Source organism: Xenopus laevis, chromosome 1L (genome assembly GCF_017654675.1).
Source record: "Xenopus laevis strain J_2021 chromosome 1L, Xenopus_laevis_v10.1, whole genome shotgun sequence".
NCBI lineage: Eukaryota > Metazoa > Chordata > Amphibia > Anura > Pipidae > Xenopus > Xenopus laevis.
The window spans coordinates 58,676,979-58,699,615 of record NC_054371.1 but is presented as its reverse complement, the minus strand read 5'-3'; the positions used below and the strand labels follow the sequence as shown (position 1 = coordinate 58,699,615).

The 22,637-nt window shown below is 38.7% G+C and overlaps 1 protein-coding gene across 4 annotated transcripts in view; it reads left to right on the top strand.

Annotated features, from left to right (window-relative positions):
• Positions 1 to 22,404, top strand: part of arfip1.L (ADP ribosylation factor interacting protein 1 L homeolog) — a 99,063-nt gene extending 76,659 nt beyond the window's left edge. For all 4 annotated transcript variants that reach the window (XM_018266645.2, XM_018266698.2, XM_018266752.2 and 1 more), the window contains 2 exon segments: positions 12,895 to 13,069; positions 22,237 to 22,404. In XM_018266645.2, the coding sequence (XP_018122134.1) occupies positions 12,895 to 13,069; positions 22,237 to 22,392 (331 nt within the window). In that variant the 3' untranslated portion in view covers positions 22,393 to 22,404.
• Positions 22,405 to 22,637: the final 233 nt, after the last annotated feature.

Genomic DNA, 22,637 nt, shown 5'->3' with positions numbered 1-22,637 from the left:
TCTCCTGTAGAGAGCAAAGCATTAAAGCCAGCTATATATGTCTGCTCAGAACTTTGCATTTGTGCATGAGAATAGGAGCTGCTGTATTGCTTAGCTTTGCTGCAACATAAAATAATGCGCTTAAATAATATTTACCACCTTGGAAGTTTTTATATATTTTTTCATAGAACATTGAATTTTTGGATTTCATTTATTTTACACTAATCAACAGAAATATTATTTGTCAATTCGAAAGCAGATCTCTGCAAAGAGATTTAAATCGGTTACAATGAAAACACAAAATAACTGATGGCTTTACTATGGATGCACCTTCGGACAAAAGGTTGTCACTAACCTACACCATTTAGATAAAAGAACATTCCAAGCAACTCATGGAAAAGAAACATTTCCAAGTCATAAATATGCTTTTGAATAGAATTAAGAAATCAAAATATGGAAAAATGATTGCATATCTGCTAAAAGCGAGTGTCTGTGTAAGACTAGTGAGGGAAGCCACCAGGAGACTTAAGATAATTGAAATTACAAGCTCCAGTGGCTGAGACTATGCTTTGGGCATTGTGGCTCAGTGGTTAGCACTGTTACCTTGCAGTGGTGGGGTATTGAGATTGACTCCAACCAGGAAACTATCTTCAAGGAGTTTGTATGTTCTGTGTGGGTTTCTCCATTTTCCTCCCATGCTCCAAAAACAGACGTATATCTGCTGCAGGCCCTGGGAGGCATGTTGGTATGGAGAGAAGAGTGATTGCATCAGGTTTTCCTCCAGGATTTTGCTGGAGTCTGCAAGAAATCTGAGTCTTGGGAGAAGATTTGTCTTCCTGCAAGATGATCAACATTTTGTAAATGCAAACCAGCTTGCACTTTCATCATATGACTAAAAAAATATAGCACTTACTAATATTTGCCATGTGTACTGGAGGTTTAGTTACAGATCCGTTGCTATAAACTGCCATTAAAAATCACTCACAACTAAAAGTATTTTGGCTACATTTGAGAGTTTTAAAACAACGAAGACTACAAAACCATAAACCTGCACTGCTATCCACATTTTTTAATAAATATTCTTCTTATTTAGTTATTTATCTGACTTGAGTATGGGTGACAAAGCAGAGCAACTCATGAGCAGCAATGTATAAAACCACTAAGTGCACTTAAAAGCCATTCCCTTTCAGTTTGGGAAGAGGTTTGGAAGGGAGCTTATGGGCACACACATATGACTTTTGTTGTTATGGATTCACTAATGTAGGAGATTTTTCATTCAAACTTTGTTTTTTCATAAAGGCAGGCAAGCATGTAAATGGAAGGTGTTTAAAATCATCAGGAAAAAAATAAACTTCACTGATTGCCTAATAAATGTCAGCATAATCCTGTTCTACAATAAAATACTGAGGTGTGGCCAATTAAATGTTCAAGAAATATTAATATGTTACTTATCGTAAGCAGCACTGTGCATTCACTATGTATTCGCAACAAAGGCCACAGAGAGCTGACTTAAAGGAACAGTAACACCAAAAAATTAAAGCGGTTTTAAGTAATTAACATATAATATACATTCACTGGTAAAAGCTGTGTGTTTGCTTCCAAACTACTATAGTTTATATTAGCAAGCTGCTGTGTAACCATGGGGGCAACCAGTCAAGCTGGGAGAAAAAGGAGAAAAGGCACAGGTTACATAGCACATAATCAAGACGCTCTGTCCATTACAATGGTGTTTTATCTGTTCTGTAACCTGTGCATTTTCTCCTTTTTTCCGGCTGCCCCCATGGCTACACAGCGGTGTGTTTATATAAACTATAGTCGTTTTTCTGAAGTAAACACACAGCGTTTACCAGTGCATGCTAACAGTATATTATATGTTAATTACTTAAAAAACACTTTCAGTGTTACTCTTTCTTTAAGTGCTGCCACCAGGAATTTGACGCTGGGTTCCTGTTAAAATTTAGTGAATTTTACTTATGGCCATATGACAAGTCTCCGTTTAGTGCACATTTGCATCTTTTAAATCCTCCGTAATATTTCACTGGTCCTGTTTGCTATTACTATTGTAATCCTGGATCTAAACTGCATCATTATAGGTGTCAAATGATTTGGGTAAATAAGAGTTGAGTTTGAGTTGAGTTTTTGACAATGTTCTAAGCTTTGGATGGGAGAACTAGGTCAGGGACAAGGCTCACTAAGTGAGGGATACACACTTTACAGTGAAATGTTTTAATTGGATAACAATTTTATATTTCCTTCTAGATATTTTGTTTGGATGGTTTTCTCCAGTAGTTCTTAACTGTTATGGAAAACATCAGGACTGTATTAATGTCCGGTACTGCCCTAGATCTCTGTGCTCCCATTGGCTCATGTGCAATGACAGCTGTAGAAGTGACACCATGATGCATTGTGCCTGCATGTGGTGTCATTTCCATCCTCACCTGCTCAAAAGTGCAAAAGTTTGTTTGCCATATACAGGTATCCGAGCACCGCCCCCTAAAGCTGACGCCCTAAGCACTGGCCCTCGAATGCCTAAATGGTAAATACGCCTCTGGTCACAAAGCCTATAGTTTAGATATTTAACACAGTCAACAACCAGGATTTGTCCATCTGACATATCTGTACAGAAATTCAAATCTGTGTTAAAGGACCAGTAACATCAATTTGTATATAACGGGGAAAAAACCCACCAAGACATATTTAACTTTAAAATCCCAAAGTCTTTATTAAGAAATAACTTACAGATACTCCGCTTGCGCTCCTCTTCAGAAAAGTCGACAGGGCGAAGATCCATCGTGCGGCACTCAATTTCTCCTCCCTGGCTATCTTCTCTGGGAGGAGAAATCGAAAGCCGCACGATGGATTGTCCTAGAGCCCAATGATCGAATCATAATGGATCCGATATGGGCGGTCGGATCGCGGTACCGCACCGTCGGGATTATTTAACCTGCCCGATTGAGTCGGCCAGATATCAAACAGGGAAGCCTGTCAGATGGCCCCACACATGGGCCAATAAGCTGCTGACTTGGTCTGTCGGCAGCTTTTATCGGCCCAGGTGTGGGGGCCTTTGTGGCAGTGTGGTGGCACAAATGTCTCCAGAGCTACAAGGTAGCAGTGCAACCCAATCTGAGAGGAGTTTGTCCTCCCTGTGTCTACTTGGATCTCCTTCATGTACTCCGGTTTTATCCCACACTCCAAAAACATTGTTTCTTGATAAAATTGTCCATAATGTGTGTGAAAATATCAGGGTCCTTACATTGTATGCTCCATTGGGGCAGGGACAAGTGTAAATGATGTATCATCTATAATGTCCTTTCTGTCTAATCCAGAAAATATTGTATCCAGAATAGTTCTACAATGCAACTTTTTGGTCTCCCATGCTAGTATTACATCTTGTGCCACGAGGCAACAGATTGCAGTAAAAACTGGCTTGTAAAGTAGGCTCACACTTTGAGATTCCGTATTTCTGTCTTTAGGGGCAAATGTTTAAAAATGTTAAATCCCGGTAATGGACAACATTACTATGGTTTACCATGAAGACCACTAGACAACATGGTTGCAATGCAAACCCCAGAGAATGTGTATTCCCTGACTAAACAATTAGTTGATACAACAAGTAACATTTGTGATGAGCTTAGTAAACAGTTGGGCAATCCCATCAAAATATGAATGGTTGACCCATAAGGTCAAGAGTACACAGACTCCTTAAAACAATGTGTTGATCCCAGGTCAGACAATAAACATAGTTCCATAGAGAAGAGGAATTCTCTTGGACAAACAGTGTAGGATGAATCCAAGTCTCCCAAGCCATCCATCTGACTGTCCTTTTTGCAGCTAATGTTTATGGCTGCATCTGCTTAGACAGTGGTTTTTTGCATTAGAAAACATATTTGTCTCTTTGAACAAAAGAGTAGGACCACCTTGTCAGAAAGGGTTAGGGGGGGTATTTTACTGTTTGGAAACTGGATAACAATGAAGGTGTCTGTGTGCAGAAGAGAAATAAGCACCCAAAAAGAATTACAGAGGAATAAATCAATCTGTCCGATTTCTTGAAGGTCACTACTCTGGCTAAATTGTTCTTGAGCTGATGGCAAATGGGCCTCTTTTAAACCAGCTGAGATCAGCCAAATTTTATGGGTAGTGCATGACAGTCCCCGTTGCAATGCTTTTTATCAAAATATCTATTTTAAAATTTGCTATGTTTTGTGATTTCATCCAATCATTACAGTTCCTTTAACAGTTGCATGCTTCTCCACATTTATTAGAGCCCAGTCCTTAAATGGACCTTTTCTTTTCTAAATCAAAAAAAATATTTCTTTGTGGCAAAGCACTTTGTACGGTATATAAATTCAGTTTATTATTTTAAAGGGGTAGTTTATTATTTTAAAGGGGTAGTTTACTTTTAGGGCAGGGGGCACACAAAGCTACTGGGGGAGATTAGTCACCCATCGACAAATTGCTTCTTCTTAGAGCGACTAACCCTCCCCCCCCCCAGGAACTGCCTCCCTGCCGGCTAGAATCTAAATCAATGGCGGGATGGCACTTGTAGTGCTTGCCTCTCGAGGAAACTTAGGGCGAATTCGGAAAACAAAACGCTCCGAGTGCCATCCCGGTGCTGATTTAGATTCTAGTTCGGGGAGATAAGGGGATATGGGAGAGCCTGGAGCATCGCACAGTAGCTTTGTGTGCCCGTGCCCTTAAGTTAACTTTTAGTATTTTATAAAATGTCTTCTCTTAGCAACTTTCCTATTAGCCTTAATTTTTTCCTCTAGTTTTTGAATTATCGCCTTCCTCTTCTGACTGTTTCCAACTTTTACTGATCCCATTTAAAAAAAAACCAAATGTATTGTTATTGCTGCTTGTTCTTGTTTACCTTTTTATTCAAGCCTCTCCTATTCATATTCCAGTCTCTTCTTCAAATTGGTGCAGGGTAATTTGGACCCTATCAATCATTTTGCTGAACTTGCAAACTGGAGAGCTGCTGAATAAAAAGCTAAATAACTCAAAAACCAGAAATAATAAAAAATAAAAACATAATGCAAATTGTCTCAGAAAATCACTCTCTACATCATACTAAAAGTTAATTCTAAGGAGAACAATCTCTTTAAAGATGGGCTCTGTGGGTTTGTATATATGTTATAGATGTTTCCATGTATACAATAGTTAAAAAATTGTGGCACGAATATAAGACCACTCCTGTAGTTAGCCCTTTCTTGGCCCCTTTCTTGGTTGACACAGTTCTGCTGCAGGGTTAGCACTGGTATCTCAGCAGGAAAAGGGGAAGGGCTACGTTTGGTGGGGAGCCAGTATATTAAGGATTTGAGATATGGTGATCTATCTACCCATTACCCAATCCCTTAGTGCAGTAGAGAATGTATAATTACAAGAGAGAACTATATAAATACACCAGTAAACCTTCAAAGTAATGCTGCTCTGAGTTCTCAAAAGAAACACTGCATTTCTTTCCTTCTATTGTGTATACATGGACTTCTGTATCAGACTTCCTGTTTTCAGCTTAAACCTCTAGGGCTAGGGCTTGAGCATGCTCAGTTTGCTCCTCTCTCCCCCTCCTTGCTGTCATCTGTGCCCAGAGCTATGAGTGAGCAGGGAGAGGCTAGGGCAGGAAGTGATGTCACGCCAAGCTAATATGGCAGCTGTAGCCTAATCAACCAGGTACAGCTTCTATAGTTGTTTACTCAGGTATGGTAAAGCAGTCTGCAGAATAAATATAGTGTTATAGCTTGCACTATTGTGGCTAATCTATTGGCAATAAAATGCTTCAGTAGCTTTCCTTCTCCATTAAATCCATAAAGAACGCTTTATCCATATAGAAGGTGAAATACTGGTGCAAAATATTGTCACTATTCCATGTCCTATTGAGTGTCAACCACCGCTGAATAGTATAGGATGGCCAGCAGTTGTAACTTGTATTTGGAGAAGCTATAGGACAAGTGCTCCAGGCTCTCTCATATCCCCAAATCAGTGTTTCAGAAAGTCACAAAGGCATTTATGCCATAGTGTTATCATATATTCTGGAATAAGGTGCCAATTTCTGGTGGAGGATGGTAGTTAATACTAGTGCTTTCTTTGCTCAGTATGTGCCAGTGTACCAGTCTTGTGCTTATGATCATAAAGTTGATAAGCCACCATACCACGTCATGGTAAACCCCACACAGTGGTCCCTAACTTGTTTACCTCTGGTCATAGTATAAAAATTCTTGTACCTCTCTGCATAGTAGCATTACTTGTAATCAGTGTCTCCTGGAACTTGGTTTCAGTCTGAGGGCTAGATCATCTTATTAACTTTATGATCATAACTTTGTACTTCTATGCAGAGGTACAAGCCTTTTTATACTATGACTGGAGGTAAACAAGTTAGGGACCATTGTACGGGTTTACCTTGTCATGGTACGGTGGCTTATCAACTTTATGATCATAACTTTGTAACTAAAAAAACTGTGTAAACACATGCACATATATATATATATATATATATATATATATATATATATATATATATATATATATATATATATATATATATATATATATATATATATATATATATATATATATATACAGTTTTTTAGTTTTTTTAGTGTGTGTGTGTATATATATATATATATATATATATATATATATATATATATATATATATATATATATATATATATATACACACTGAATTACTTATGAGACAGGGGACCAGGGAATGTGCATTGATTAATTGGCCAAATCAGTAGCACTTCCATTGTATTTAACCACATTTTTTGTATGCAGCACATCTAGCATATTATTCCCTGAAGCTGAGATGTCTTAAATAAAACTTAATCATATGTGAGAACCTTTGCAACACAACAATTAAACAAAAATATAGTAAGTAGCAGCTCTTTCAATAAAGAACATATTTACCTTCAAGAGTTTGGTGAATATTATGGTTCTGGTAAGGGAAACAAACTAGCATGTGAATTTGTTCTGAAAAATATTTGCAATACATTTTTTTGGTTGACTCCTTACAGAACCGTCACGTTTTTTTTTTATTTATAAACCTTTAATGCATTCAGCCGTGAGCAAAGTCTTGAGCATTTAGCATATGATCAGCACTGTCTCCTGTGCCAGATTGTACTGAACCTGGTGAAGTAGACGTTCACTTTAATTGCAGTTTGTGAAACATTTTAATATGTTCTCATAATTGTTGTTGATTTATTCAGTAGCTGCAGAAAAAAAAAAAGTTTCCAGATCTTACAAGCCTGTTCTTGCAGAGTTTATCTGATGGTTTGAATAAAGAGATCTCAAGATATTCATGTGGAAATGTAGCAGCATTGGCCTTGTATTACTGATCAGATCTATTGTACAAGACTTGCACCTCTTTATCCTATTGATTCTGTAGCTTCTAAATATTTGTATCCTCTCCTGCAATCTGCCATAAGCTACACATAGTAACATAGTAGGTTTGGTTGAAAAAAGACACATGTCCATGAAGTTCATCCTTTTAACTCTATTTAAACCTGCCTAACTGCTAGTTGGTCCAGAGGAAGGAAAAAAAAAAAACCATCTGAAGCCTCTCCACTTTGCCTCAGAAAGGGAAAAAATTCCTTCCTTCCTGGACTAGTCCCTGGATCAACTTGTACTATGCGTTATCTTCCATAACCTTGTATTCCTTTACTTGCTAAAAGCTTTCCAACCCCTTCTTAAAGCTATCTAATGTATCTGCCAGTACAACTGATCACAGGGAGAGAATTCCACATCTTCACACACATCTAAATTTTTCTATGGTGACATGCTGTGGTTAAAGGACTATCTCACGGTATTGAAAATTAAAATAAATAAATCAATAGTATAAGTAAACACTGATAAAAGTGGATATAACATATAGTATCAATCTCCTTTTAGTTCTTAAGACACTGCCTGCTTAAGCCTCAAGTCTCCCATGTTTGGCACAGTTCTTCAGTGGTCCACTCGGTTGACCCATGGTAAAACAAGTCAATCATGTGTGATGTAGCTGCACATGGATAGCTACAATCCACTGCTCCACTCATTTAAACTACGTGAGCAGATCTCACATGAGAGGGATAGCCCAGAGGTGAACAAATCGTTGGATGGACCTTGGGCAAGACAATAATCTAGCCCCCACTTTGCAAAAGATTCTGGTCAATGCATCCTTTTTCACTTGTAGTTCAGCAGAAGGGCCCCACTAATGGAAAGTAATGGTAGATCAATGAAGAGCAAGCTACCTTGAATGTGGCACAGGTGCTCTATGCAGTAGGGAGGGATGTAACTTCATGTCCCCTTAAGCTTACCCAGAAAAAATGACATTTTTATGTATCTTTGTTTGTATTTTGTCTTTTGTTTGTATTCCATTGTAGTAATGCATGTTTAATTTTTATTTGTGAATGTTAGGCTAGGGCCAGATAAGTTGCGTCTTGGTTTTCTGAAGGGCCCAGAATCCCCTCCTCCGATGCTGCCCTTCTACCCGATGGACCTGCACCCAGATTACCTCCACTCGGGTACAGACAAAATCTGATTTCCACTCAAATTAGAAAATTTGCTTTGCATCAGAAATCTGGCAGAGAAATGTATGTCGAGAATCCACTGCCCCACGGCTCCTCTTCTGCTGCGCTGCCTGAACCCAGAATAATTACCTTGACTCAGGTGCAGGCAGACGTAGCAGATTTCGACACTGAAACAAGATTTTTCATTTCATACTGAAATACACTGCATCTGCCTTCACATCAACGGAGGTAATGATTCCAGGTCCAGGCAGTGCAACAGATTCTCGGCCTGCGGAGAAGCGTGTAATCAGGCCCGGACTGGCATGAATCTGTGGATTCTGGCAAATGCCAGAAGGGCTGCTGTAAGTTGCCATGGGCAGTCCCTATTTCTTGGGCTGGTGGGGGGCTGTTGTGTGGCCTGTTTGGGCCTCTGTGTACCTGAAATGCCCGGGCTTATTTTGAATCTCAGTCCAGACCTGCGTGTAATGTGTTTTTATGTAGGTGTGTAAAGTGAAATTTCATGTAAACAAAATTGCTTTTGTCTAATGCTCAGGCGGAAAATAAGTTCTGCCAGCTAAGAAATATATGCTCTGTTAAGAAAGCTATAGCACTGGATGGCAGTTTTTAGCTATTAAAGCTTTGGGCAGAGACAGACGAGAAGAATCGGGGAGATCTAGGGTTAGTTCACACGAGGAGATTTACTTCGGGCGACTTCTGAAAACGCAGCGCTTTTCATTATATCGGATGGGAAGACATGCAGAGGCAGTTCGGGGAGATTGTCACCCAGAAGAAGAGGCGATTAGTTGCCAGACGACAAAATCTCTTAGTCGCTTAGTCGCTTCTTCTGGCAACTAATCTCCCCTCTAGCCGGCGGGAAGGCAGTTTGGGGAAATTGGTTACCCGAAGAAGAGGCGATTTGTGGTCGGGCGACTAAATCTCCCCGAATCTTCTCGTCTGTCACTGCCCTTAGGCTTCTCTTTGTCCCCTGCTGGTTTTCACTCTGCTGCAGTTTGATTACTATTGAAATCTCACTGCTTTTCTCTTATCCATCCAGGAGTGTAAGGTACCTGTACTGAAATTAAATGTTGGTGGGGAAGGGGTGCAGAGTAGGGAATAGGGTGTCTTTAAGCTTTTACTAATACATATTCAACCAGGATAATCACCAAAAGGATTATAATTAGTTTGAAGTCTTGTAAAATATTGAAATATTAGCATTGAATGGAATTTGAATTGAATATTCCCTAATTGTTTTGAATGTGAGCCCATCCATAAATAATGTGTGCTGTTAAATTTAATGTATGATAGGTTATAGGTGTGAACATTTTGAATGTTAAGACCAGGCATGCCTCTTGTCTTTATTAAAATATTCTGTTTTTCATTGGATTGTTGTCAGATGAAGAACAAACAGAAAAAAATTATTGTCTTGGGGCATTTCATCACATTTATTTGAATGTATTATTATTAAGTGTTTGAACAGTTTTACAGAATTTGTACCACATGGCTTGTTTGGTCCAGACAAGCACTGAATTGTACATCATAATAGAAGCACTCATGGCACATTCTGTCATTCTTTAATATGATTTCTTTATTTCATGCTATGTCACCTGCCATTGTCCATAAAGCATGCCTCGCTTAAGTCAAGCAAAATCAAGTTTAGAAACCTGGAATTTCCCTCAGAAGAGCCAAGCGATACAGCATCTCCATTTAAAGGAGAACTATACCCTAAGAATGAATATGGCTAAAAAAGCCATATTTTATATAATGCACTTTTTGCATCAGCCTAAAGTTTCAGCTTCTCAATAGCAACAATGATCCAGAACTTCAAACTTGTCACAGGGGGTCACCATCTTGAAAGGTGTCAGTGGACTTTGAGCAGCTGTTGAGAAGCTAAGTGTGGGGTCATAGCGATTTTGCCAAATGATTGGATCTCTCCCTGATATGCCCACATTGAAGTGGGTGATATCGAGCTGATCAGATCGTGGGTCCTAGGGCCCAACTAATGGATTAGAATGCTTCTGTATGGGCAGTCATAAACGCATAGATGCGGCTGCGATCTGATGGGATTTTTTAACCTGCCAATTGAGATCTGGCCGACTCTCTGCCAGATATCGATCGGGGACAGCCGTAGGATGGCCCCACACAGGGGCCAATAAGCTGCCGACTCGGTCTTTCGGCAGCTTTTATCGGCCGTGTATGGGGGCCTTAAGTGACAGCAGCACAGAGGATGTGCAGTGAATCGGCAGAAAAGAACATGGGGAGCTACTGGGGCATAGTTTGGCCACATGTCTACTGCTAAAGGGCTGTGGTTGCCTTGGGCTGGTACAGAATCCCAAAACATAATTCATAACATTCTAGATAATTCTTTAGTTAGGCCAGAAGTGCCCATACTTTACTAATATGAGTTCTACTTTTAGTGATGTTGTCCCATTATGATCTACATCCAGAATAGCATTGTTAACATTCTGTTTCATGGAAAATATTAATTAAATATTATAATGATTAATGAGAATTTATAGTGCTATATTAATAAAATATATTTCTTCTGAAAAGAATGAAACAGGAGGGTAGATTAATAAAGCTGTTTGTTGACAGTGTCTTGAGATCTACTGATCACCAGCTAACAATAAACTGGTAGATCTGAATCTAGTGTTTGGAGATTTTAGTTCTCCTTTAAGTTTAAATGCAAATATGCATAGTAATGGAAGAATTTGTCCATGTTGAAAGGGAGGTAGACTTTATTAGGCAGAAACTTGTACTAAAAACTGCCTCCTAATGCCCTGGGCCCATTGCTGTAGATCTTGCTCTATGATATGATCTAATCATTATGGTTCAGGAGTATGAAATGCTAATAGGGTAATTCAGAAGGCTCAAGTTTAATTGACAGTCTAGGTGTAATAGGAAAAACTATGGGAAATATGAATAATATTTATTTTGTTGTTTTGCACCAGTGCATCAGAAAATGTTTGTGGCCTTATGCTGATATGAACAATACATGCAATGCATAAGGTAATAAGGCTCTGATGTTTTTATTTCAGCATAAAATTGTATTGGATGAATGGCTGCTGCTCATATATTTTTGGTTTGGATACATATACAGTTTGGGAATGCTTTGGGAAATTGCAGCACTTTTCAATCAGTTAAAACAAGAACTTGAGCTGCTTCCAAAAAAAAAAAAACTTTCTCTTGTTTAGTCTGATTGCACAAGCCTTTGAGTTCCCTGTTTCCAAAACCCCTGCAGCCTTCACACGTGCAGTTGGATCTGGCACGTTTACTCTTAGTGTATGTGCCACATGCTTCAGCATACAGCTCAGCCAATTTTATTTTCTACTCTTGTGTTTCTGGGAGTCCCAATAGAAATAATGGTGGAAATGTGAATGGAAATTACAAGAAACACGTGAAAGATGTAATTGTAGCAACAAAACAGGCATTGATCCAAGCAAAAGTATTAAATAATTCATTGCAGCTTCTCGGTCATATTTCCAATTCAAAGCGGGTGGAGTACGGCTGCAGATAGGTCTTCGATGACAGACATTCATGTTGCTGTCCACGTGTTTGGTGTTCCATCACTGAACCTATGGTGTGTTAAAGGGGCAAAACACGAGTGCAATGAATGTTTTTGTTATTTCTTTTGTTAATCGGGGAAATTGAAGTTCCCCCATGTTTTGGTTCCTGTTAGATTACCAGAGCACAGATAACCCCTGAATAATTGACTTCTGTTTATCTGTGCACCGGTAATCTAGTTACCTACGTGCCGAGGACCATTAGCTTCAGTTTCCCTGTTTATTTCAAGAAATAACCAAAACATTAAGGGGCAGATTTATCAAGATGTGAGTTTAGAGCTTTATAAATAAAAACTTACCCATGTTCTAATCATTCCTTTGGGATTTTTAGAATTGTATTTATCAATGGATGAAAGTTAGAACTCACCATTTGATAAATACAGTTCTCAAGATCCCATAGGAATGAATAGAACATGGGTGAGTTTTTATTTATAAAGCACTAAACTCACATTTGGATACATCTGCCCTAGATGCCGTGATTAAAACAAAAGGCAAAATATGTTCAGTGCAAGCCCTATTCATTGGACTCATCCTGGAAGAGGTAATATACTAGAATACTTGATAGAAAATTTACTTCACGCTTGATATATTTGTTATCCTACTATCTGTCGTGGAAACATCATGTTCATAACAACTCTGCTTTATTAGCTTGTATTCAACTAAACTAGTTTTCAAAGCACGTTAATGTCCATAGAACATTATTTATTCTGAAATGTCTTCTGTTTAGTGGATTGATGAATTGGTGTATAAGATGAAAACATGGATTTAGTTTTCTGTCTCTGCCATATAGTCGCATAGACTTACTCGACTGGTTTCTGCTCCTTTCTGAGACTAACCATGTCGGTGGGCTGTTGTTCTCTTTCTAGGATTGAGTATGATGCATATCGTACAGACCTTGAAGAACTGAACATGGGCCCACGTGATGCCATCACAATGCCGAAGATTGAACAGTCGCAGCAGCTTTTCCAGAGCCACAAGGAGAAGTATGACAAAATGCGGAATGATGTTTCTGTCAAACTCAAGTTTCTGGAGGAGAACAAGGTATGTATTTCATAAGTTATCATGTTAGACAACAGACCCAAACGTTTGTTGCAGTTGCCCAAGTTGCGGCCTTCCATCTGAAGGTATCATCATAAGTAGCCAATTGATTTCTCACTTGTTAAAAAGGAATCCAATGCTTCCTTGAAACTATCTAATGTATTTGACTGGTTATTATATAGTTCACTTACATGGTAATATGTAGAGACTACTCTTGTTGAATTTAAACAATCCAACTTACCAGTGTTACTTCATAACTGCATAACTGGACTTTCTATATGTGCACAAAGTTTCCTATTGACTGTATAGATGGGCCTTTACCTGTCCTTTGTTCCCCCCACCTCCCACAAACCTTCATTTTTCATAGAATCTCAATTGCGTTTGCTGCTACAGTTATGTTTACTATCCAGTTGTATTTCTATGTCCTTCTCCATCAATATAGGGCATAACAAGGGTGGACCAATGAATTCACTACTTTTTCAGTTTGTTTGTAGTGGTACAGTATAATTTTGTCCCCTGACTTATTATATATGATATTTGAGTTTGCATTATTTTACATTTTTCACTAGTTTGAAGGATAAGTAAAGCCAAATTAATTATGCAATGCAGCCCCCTTTAAAGGAACAGTAACACCAAAAAATGTAAGTGTTTTAAAGTAATGGAAATAAAATGTACTGTTGCCCTGCACTGGTAAAAGTGATCTGTTTGCTTGAGAAAAGCTACTATATTTCAGTAGCAATGGCAGATATTGAAAAAAGGCTATATGGCACAGGATACATAGTGGATAACTGATAACATTATGTTCTACAGAGCTTATCTGCTGTGTAACCTGAGCCTTTCCTCCTTTGAATGGCTGTCCCCATGGCTACACAGCAGCTTATTTATGTAAACAATAGTAGTGTTTCTGAAGCAAACACATCAGATTTACCAGTGCAGGGCAACACTGCATGATATTTTTATTACTTTAAAACAATTAAATTTTTTGATATTACTGTTCCTTTAACCAAGTTACTTATATTGCTTTGGCTGTCATCATCTCAGAAGCTTCTAAATTCCACTTTGTTACTGGACAAACCCACCATCTTTGCTGGCCACCTCCTATGAAGGCCTGCTCTCCTGGACTGCGTGCGTTTTTGGAAGGGGGCTTTTTACTGTCCAGACAACCCCCTTGTGAGTATGTGCGTGCTGCAGGCCAGCAGATCTTCATTATACTTGCCAGAAAGAATGACACCATTGGCCAAGACCAGTGCAGCAGTAGCCAAGTTGAATTTGAAAACTCCAGGGTAGTGTTTCCCCCCCCCCCCAACCAGTGGCTCATGAGTAACACTTGCCTGTTGCTCCCAGCGGCCTCAAAGCAGGTGCTTAATTTTGAATTCCAAGCTTGAAGGCAAGTTTTGACTCCATAAAACTAGATGTACCGCCAAACAGAGCCTCCTTTAGACTACCAAATAGCCAATCACATTTAAATTTTCAAATGTTATTGACCTGGTTAAAACTTAGCTTTTACACTTTTAAAGGATAAAACTTTATTAGATTAAGCATCTCCAAAGTTCTAATGTGATATATTGTGGAAGGGTGCCAATTTTTAGGCCCTAGAGAATACAGTTAGTTACTTTTTACACAATTGTTCTGCATTCCTCTGGATGAACTAGCAGTTAAGCAGCCTCGCAGATGAAAAAGGTTTAACTTGATGTGATTAAAGGAAAACTATACCCCCCAAACAATGTAGGTCTCTATTAAAAGATACTGAGTAAAACAGCTCATGTGTAAAACCCTGCTTCATGTAAATGAACCATTATCATAATAATATACTTTTTTAGTAGTATGTGCCATTGGGTAATCATAAATAGAAAATTGCCATTTTAAAAAATAAGGGCCGCCCCCTGAGATCGTAAGATTCACTGTGTACACATACAAACCACATGTAAGGTCACATGAGCCAATTAACAGACAGAGTTCAGCCTTTTGCTTCCTCACTTCTTCCTGTTTCAGTTAGTGTTGTAGTATTTCTGGTCAGGTGATCTCTGAAGCAGCACAGATAGAGTCACAAAATGGTGGTTCAAGGCAAGAGATGTAAAAGGGCAATATTTATGTAAATATATATTCCAGTTTGGTAAGATTCTTAAATATGTCATTCAATTTCATATAAACTATCTGTTGCTTAAGTATTCATTTTGGGGGTATAGTTTTCCTTTAAGTCTTATTTTTCAGGCTCATGTACTATGGGACTGTGTCACTTTTTACCAGAGGACAGTACTCAGATTCTGTAGAAAACACATTGCATTGGGCGACTGTTCCACTGAGCTGCACACTGCCATCTTCAGTCACTTCTATGCCTATATACCCGTGTATAAGCCGAGTTTTTCAGCATCCAAAATGTGCTGAAAAAGTCTACCTCGGCTTATACTCGGGTCAGCGGTACCCGACCCGAGTAGCTGAGATTGCAGTCACTTTTAATCATTCCTATACCAACAGTACACTTGGGGAGAGACTGCAATATCCCACAATGCCCTCTGTTGGTTATATGAAATAATAACAGTGCACCCTCTGTTGGTTATATGAAAGAATAACAGTGACTGCAATATCACACAGCGCCATCTGTTGGTTGTATGAAAGAATAACAGTGACTGCAATATCACACAGCGCCATCTGTTGGTTATATGAAAGAATAACAGTGCGCCCTCTGTTGGTTATATGAAAGAATAACAGTGACTGCAATATCACACAGCGCCCTCTGTTGGTTGTATGAAAGAATAACAGTGCGCCATCTGTTGGTTGTATGAAAGAATAACAGTGACTGCAATATCACACAGCGCCATCTGTTGGTTATATGGAAGAATAACAGTGACTGCAATATCACACAGTGCCCTCTGTTGGTTATATGAAAGATTAACAGTGACTGCAATATCACACAGCGCCCTCTGTTGGTTATATGAAAGAATAACAGTGACTGCAATATCACACAGTGCCCTCTGTTGGTTATATGAAAGAATAACAGTGACTGCAATATCACACAGCGCCCTCTGTTGGTTATACGAAAGATTAACAGTGATGGCAATATCACACAGCACCCTCTGCACATGGTAGTGGGACAGTGGGACAATGCACACAGTAATCCGTTTGGCAATTCTCTGTCACCATCAACTTTGCAAAGAAGTCCGGTTGATCGCTGGGGGGGTCGCTTTGGCAGAATGTGCGCTGCTGGGAGACAGGGCTGTAGTTGTGTCTAGGCTTATACTAGAGTCAATAAGTTTTCCCAGTTTTCGTAGGTAAAATTAGGTACCTCGGCTTATACTCGGGTCGGCTTATACTCGAGTATATACGGTAGATGCACCAAATGGATTATAGAGGGGACAGGCTAGTCGAGGGGTGCCTAAGACAGTCCCAGATATAAATCCAACTCTTGGCCCCTTGCAGCAGTCATGTTAAAAGTACCTGTGTTCACTGTGGAATACCTGACAAATTGGTTCCCCTATAAGTGAATACCACTTTCCTTGTCCTTTGAGTTTTATCAGATTCTTGATTCCCTTCTGTTTGGCTTTCAATAAATCTCCAACAGGGACTTTTCTGTGAGCTTCTTATTACCAGTCTGGCAGGAGCCCTTACATGTTTTAGGAACCATTTTGTTTAATGTCAACAATATTGCTTATCTGCCTCTACTAAATGCTATGAAATATGTGCTTTATCTCTCCCTCACCATCAGTGAAATCTTGGCCACCTCGAAACAACCCAGTTCTGAAACATGCTATTTGCAACATGCAAATACCAGCCAAAATATCTCACAGTGTATTTGTTTTTGGTGTGGGTTGTATTGTGTTTTTTTTTATATATCTTTACATTGGTACGTTTTATTGCAAAATCTCCATTTACATTCCTGTAACACTCTTCAAAGAGCCAATGAATTGCATCTAACAAACCAGAGACTATGCATCAGCACCAAGTTCAGCTTTACTGCACACAGTTGGCTTTGAATGTGATAGAAAAAGAAAGAAAACCTATAAATTCCTGTGCTGCTTCAAAGGAGACCAAGTATGTTCAGCGTGGAGGCTGAAACATTTCAACTCAATTATACTACTTGGCTCATCTTCAGAAATAATGTGTTTTTGTAAGAAAATATAGTGTTTAGTAAGGTTTGTAGAGATGAGAGGCAAAGCTTCTACCTACAGAGTGTGAGCATTTGCTTTAGGCAAAGTGGGCTAGTAGGAACATTAGTTGTTTTTTATTTATGTGCATGAATAGCAATGAGCCAAAGAAACGATTTCTGTTACAGTGTAACTTGGTGTGCAGCACCTTAATTGCCTCCTCCCGACATTTTATGTTGATCGCATTGCTGAACAACGGAAATGTTGGACATTGTTTCTGGCTACTTTTTAACTCTATAAGCAAAAAAATGCTTTTTAGACACACACAAACCAATTAGGCTGATTCTGCTTCTGTGTGTGTTTTTATTGTGCTTGGTTCCACGTCCCACATTAAAGAACAAGGAAAGGTTGACTGCACCCTCCAAGGAGCCCAAATGTTAACCTTCTGAGCAGGGCTGCTGCATTTTTCTTTTTATGTAGAAGAGGCGCCCAGGTCACAGACAGAAGGTTGGGTCGGGGGAGCACAGTGCTGCCATTTTCACACTTTTTCCAGGAAGTACAAAAATGATACTAAATGTTTCTTGGGTTCGATAGAGGTTTGATAATTCCCTATGAAGCTAAAAGATAAAAAGCTATATTTGAACATTTCTATCTGTAGTCAGTGGAAGTAATTGAAATGGAATGATGTTTTCATGATTATTATTTGGAACTAAAAGTTAATATTATATGAAAAATGTTTTGTTACAATGATCAGTCTAATTATGTATTTAAGTAGATCCTCTGTTGAGCTAACGATGTACAATTCTGGGATTCCATAATGATCATTCTGGGCCAATATTGTCCTGCCCTGATGGCCATTGTTTTACAAGTGACCTAGCAGAGGGGTCAGCAGTGCTATAAACCCCGCAGGCCATAATGTGCACAGAGTCTGGGTCTGGCATAATCCAGTCCCTTTGCTTTAGGTAGAATTTATGGTTGTGTTTTATGTTCTGGCCACAATGGTTCCTGGCTGGGTTTGACATGTATAAAGAGCAGAGCTATTCTGTGATCCAGGAATAGTTTATTATGTGACAGTCAGTGTGTGTCACTAATAGATAGCCATGCTGCTTTATTTAAATAGTATATACACAAGAAAATATAGAGGGAAAAGGGCTCAACATCATCCGTTTTCTTAAGCAGATATTAATGAATGTATTGCACAGTATTGGCAAACACAGTACAACATTTGATAAGGTGTACACGAACACAGAACGAAATAGTCAGCGCTCCGTCTCACTTACAATCTGAAGTTGACCAGCTGCTATAAACAATAAAAAGCCAATATTTGTACACAAAGAGAGAGGCACGGGGAGTTTGCCTTTAAAAATAATTATTACAAATAATGAGGTTTTAGTACCACACTTTGGCCAAAATATGAAAGCTCACGTGCCTCGTCAAGGCCCCTCATTATACGTGAGTCCTACACTATCCATTAGCATTTTAAGTATGTACTGCATAAAATCAAGTCTCTCCAACAAACCGTGTGATTGAGAAGTAAGACCAACAGTGCACTTACCCTTAACTCAGGAGCTCTAGTGAGAAAGCAGGGAGCCTTTAAGCCCCAGCACATTAACATACACCTGTAAATAATTCCCTGTTTTAAAGGCTGAATGGCAGCTAAAGGCAAAATTTGGCTACAATTTGTATGTGAAACACAGAAAGTAATCCCAGGCACTCTGTCTAACCCACAATCTGAAGTTGACCAGCTGCTATAAACAATAAAAAGCCAATATTTGTACACAAAGAGAGAAAAATTGGCAGCACATGGTTTGCCTTTAAAAATAATTATTACAAAAAATGAGGTGTTAGTACCACATTGCCAAAAGTTAGGCACCCCCAAGTGATAGTATTTACTTACCTGACACCCTGGCCATTGCTCCTATCAGCAGAAAACTGCACCAACCCGGAGTTATTCCAGCAAACACCACAGAATGATCTTCCTGCTTCTTCTTTCATCTCGCAGCTGCGCATGCACGGTAGAGTGAAAAGCCAAACTTTAACGAAAAAACAGACTATTTCATTCTACTGTGCATGTGTCTGCCCCGGGAAACTAGAAAAATCAGAACCTGGGTCGGTGCAGTTTTCTCCTGATAGGAGCACTGACCCGGGGGTGTCGGGTAAGTAAATATAATCACTTATAATAACTTTTGGCACCCCTAATTTAAAATTACTTTTTTTTTCTCCTTTAAAGGGAATGTCAACCCAAAAAAATAATTTTTGCCTAATAAAAGAAAATATTCTAAGCAACTTTGCACTCATAATAGACACTCATTACACATTTTCTATGGTGTTTAATTTAGTTTTATATATATATTGCTAGTGAAAGCAGTGTTTGTCTGTTCCTTTCTATTCTGCACACAGGCAGATTTGGGGAGATTAGTCGCCCGGCGACAAATCTTCTCTTCTTCTGGTCGACTAATCCCCCCGAACTGCCTTCCCGCCGGCTAAAATGTAAATCGCCAGTGAGATGGCACTTGGAGCAATTCGGGCGACTTCGTAAAACGAATAGCTCAGAGTGCCATCCCACTAGCGATTTACATTTTAGTCAGCAAGAAGGCAGGGGAGGCAGTTCGGGGAGATTAGTTCACCGGGCGACTAATCTCCCTGAATATGCCTGTGTGCCCTGACCCCAAGACTGTTGATACAATGTAAGACAAAGCAACTAATTAACAGACCTGTCTTTGCTGGGGAACTAAACTTTACAAAAAGCTATTGTTTTTACATAAAACTTTAAAAGCACATTTTTAATAACTGTATATTGGAAAGCTGCTTAGAATCATGTTCTTTTATTAGGCAAATTTATATTTTGGGGTTGGCTTGCCCTTTAATTAACCTCGGTAAAACCAATAAAGTGTTCTGCACAAGTTCGTTTTTTCCTTTGCCAGAACCTCAGAACTTTGGCCTGTGTATGGGAGTCACCTCCCCCAGCCTACACTCCAGACTCTAGACTTATGATCCGCTGGGTCAAATGATCAGATCTGCCCAATTTGCAAGTGTATGGCCAGCATTAAGGTGACTATAACTATATATGGGCTGATGATTCAGTCATTCCGAGAAATCGGGCAAATATTGATCTGGCAGGTTTAAAAATCCGAGGGAATGTGGACCACATTGGTTCTCACCCTGACAGTCTGCATTGTGCCGTCATTGTAAGGTAATCATTTGCCCCTCAAGGTGATCATATCGGGGGAAAGATCAGATTGTTGTGACCTTGACTATAGAATGGATCTTTTAGCGTATGGCCAACAGGAGCCAGCTGATGATGTGAGGATGCATGCAAAGCAATGTGGGGATCAGAGTCTTGATTGGAGGAGAGTTTACTGCTGCATTGTTTCAGGATTCAGAAATAAACACCATTTTTAATATCAATAACTTTCCAAAAATCTTTTTCCCGAAACTTGAATACTAATTATTTCTCTAATGCATGTGATAGGCCTGACATTTAAATGCCAGACAAATGCTTTGTTTTATTGGAAACAATTTCCAGAAATTCCTATTGAAAGATGTTGGGTGTTTGTAGTGACTGGTGAAATGTAGTCAGCTAAAAAAAATAACACAGATTTATCTCAACTGTCACTGATAGACATTGTCAGACCGGGCATCCTTGGGGCCACCATAAAACCTGGCATCCAGGGCCCACTCTCACAACACTTAAATGAAACTGAATCAAATGGCATAGAGGTTTAATAGGCCTATAGTATAAACTAGTGGGGATTTCCCCAGGCTGTGGATCCTCTGGTTGGTCTGATCCTAGTGATAGCGTATCCCAACTTGCTGTTCTTGTAACTTCTTATTCTTATAACTTTTAAATGCATCAGAAAAATAATGTACACAATATATACAACATACATAATAAATAATATACCCCCTATAGTAAAATATAAGGTTATTATAAGTCACAGAGGATTTACCATTTAAAGAAAGCTTTAGCGTAACGCCCGTCGACAAGAATTATTTTATCTTTTGAGCTCCGTACCTTAACGGTGAATATACATTCTAGTTTTAAACTTGTAACGGTGTGTTTTTTTTTCTATGCTCTGTGTTCATTGCTTCATATCTTCCGCTCTTCTATGCTCCTAAGGATTCCTTGGATTTGTGCTTTTTCAGGGAAGGTAGCCACTTAACAATAGATAGGGAAGATAATAATTGTGACCACAGTCTTTGATACTCTGACTTCTCCAGCTTTGTGATGTCCCGCAGTTAGCAAAAATTGAGATAGAATTTGAGCATGAGTTCCAATTGTTTCAGTTTGATCAATTACTTCTTAAAGCACGAGTAACTTTAATTATATGAATTCATTTTTTTTAACTATTTTACTCTAATTATATCTGCCACTTTACAATGGTGGGGAGAGCTTGAATCTATATATTGTCAGTCTCTTTGTGCAAAAGCACAGAACACTTTCGTCAATACAAGACACTCATTGATTAGTATAATTTATTCATTTATTTTTCCATTTTATATTTATAACAAACCTGAATTAATAACAGTCAATGAACTTAGCAGCAATTGATTTGGAGGGCAATTTATTAAGTCTGGTATAAGCACAGAGCACTTTTTATTAACACAAGAGAGCCATATATTAAGAAGCATAATCTGTTCTTTTATTTCCTCATTAGTATTAATTAATAATAGATAATGAATTCAGCAGTAATTGATTGGAGGGTACTTAATTGGTTTAATTCAGTATTAATACATTTCGAGGGTAATTGGTTAAATTTAATTAAATATGTACACTATTTCATGAAAGTATAAATAAGAATAGATTGATGTGCAAAAAATCGGGGAAATACGGGGTATTCTTTCTCTGATTTTTAAAGGACTTATATCTTCAATTTACAACAGGGGAGTACATTTATTATAATACACAACTTTCCCTGAGTCCTGTGACACAAATGACATCACTAAGTAGCAATTATAACTGATGATGTCACTAAGCACCATTTATAAGGATATAATTTTCAGGATATTCATGGCTTTTGTGTATTATAAATTGTTATACCTGACTGTACAGCATGGCTAACACTTGATTCTTGTTCTCACCCGCAGGTAAAAGTACTGCACAATCAACTTGTCTTGTTCCACAACGCAATAGCCGCCTATTTTGCCGGAAATCAGAAGCAGCTGGAAGAGACGCTGAAACAGTTCCATGTGAAATTGAAAACCCCAGGCGTGGATGCCCCATCCTGGTTGGAAGAGCAGTAATAAATACATTTTTTTAAAAAAAAAAGCAACGGGAGTGGTTTAAGCAGATTGGCTAAATCTAATTAACAAGGGGACTGAGGGGAGAAAGTGACGACCCTAATATTTTATATACAGACCACTTTTTGTCCTCCCTGTTTGTAATACTTTAACAATCATGTCCAAATCGGTGGAAGAGGCTTTAATAGATACAAATTTACTTTATGTAATGTAACTAGGGAAGAAAGAACGTTTTTCTATATGGGAGG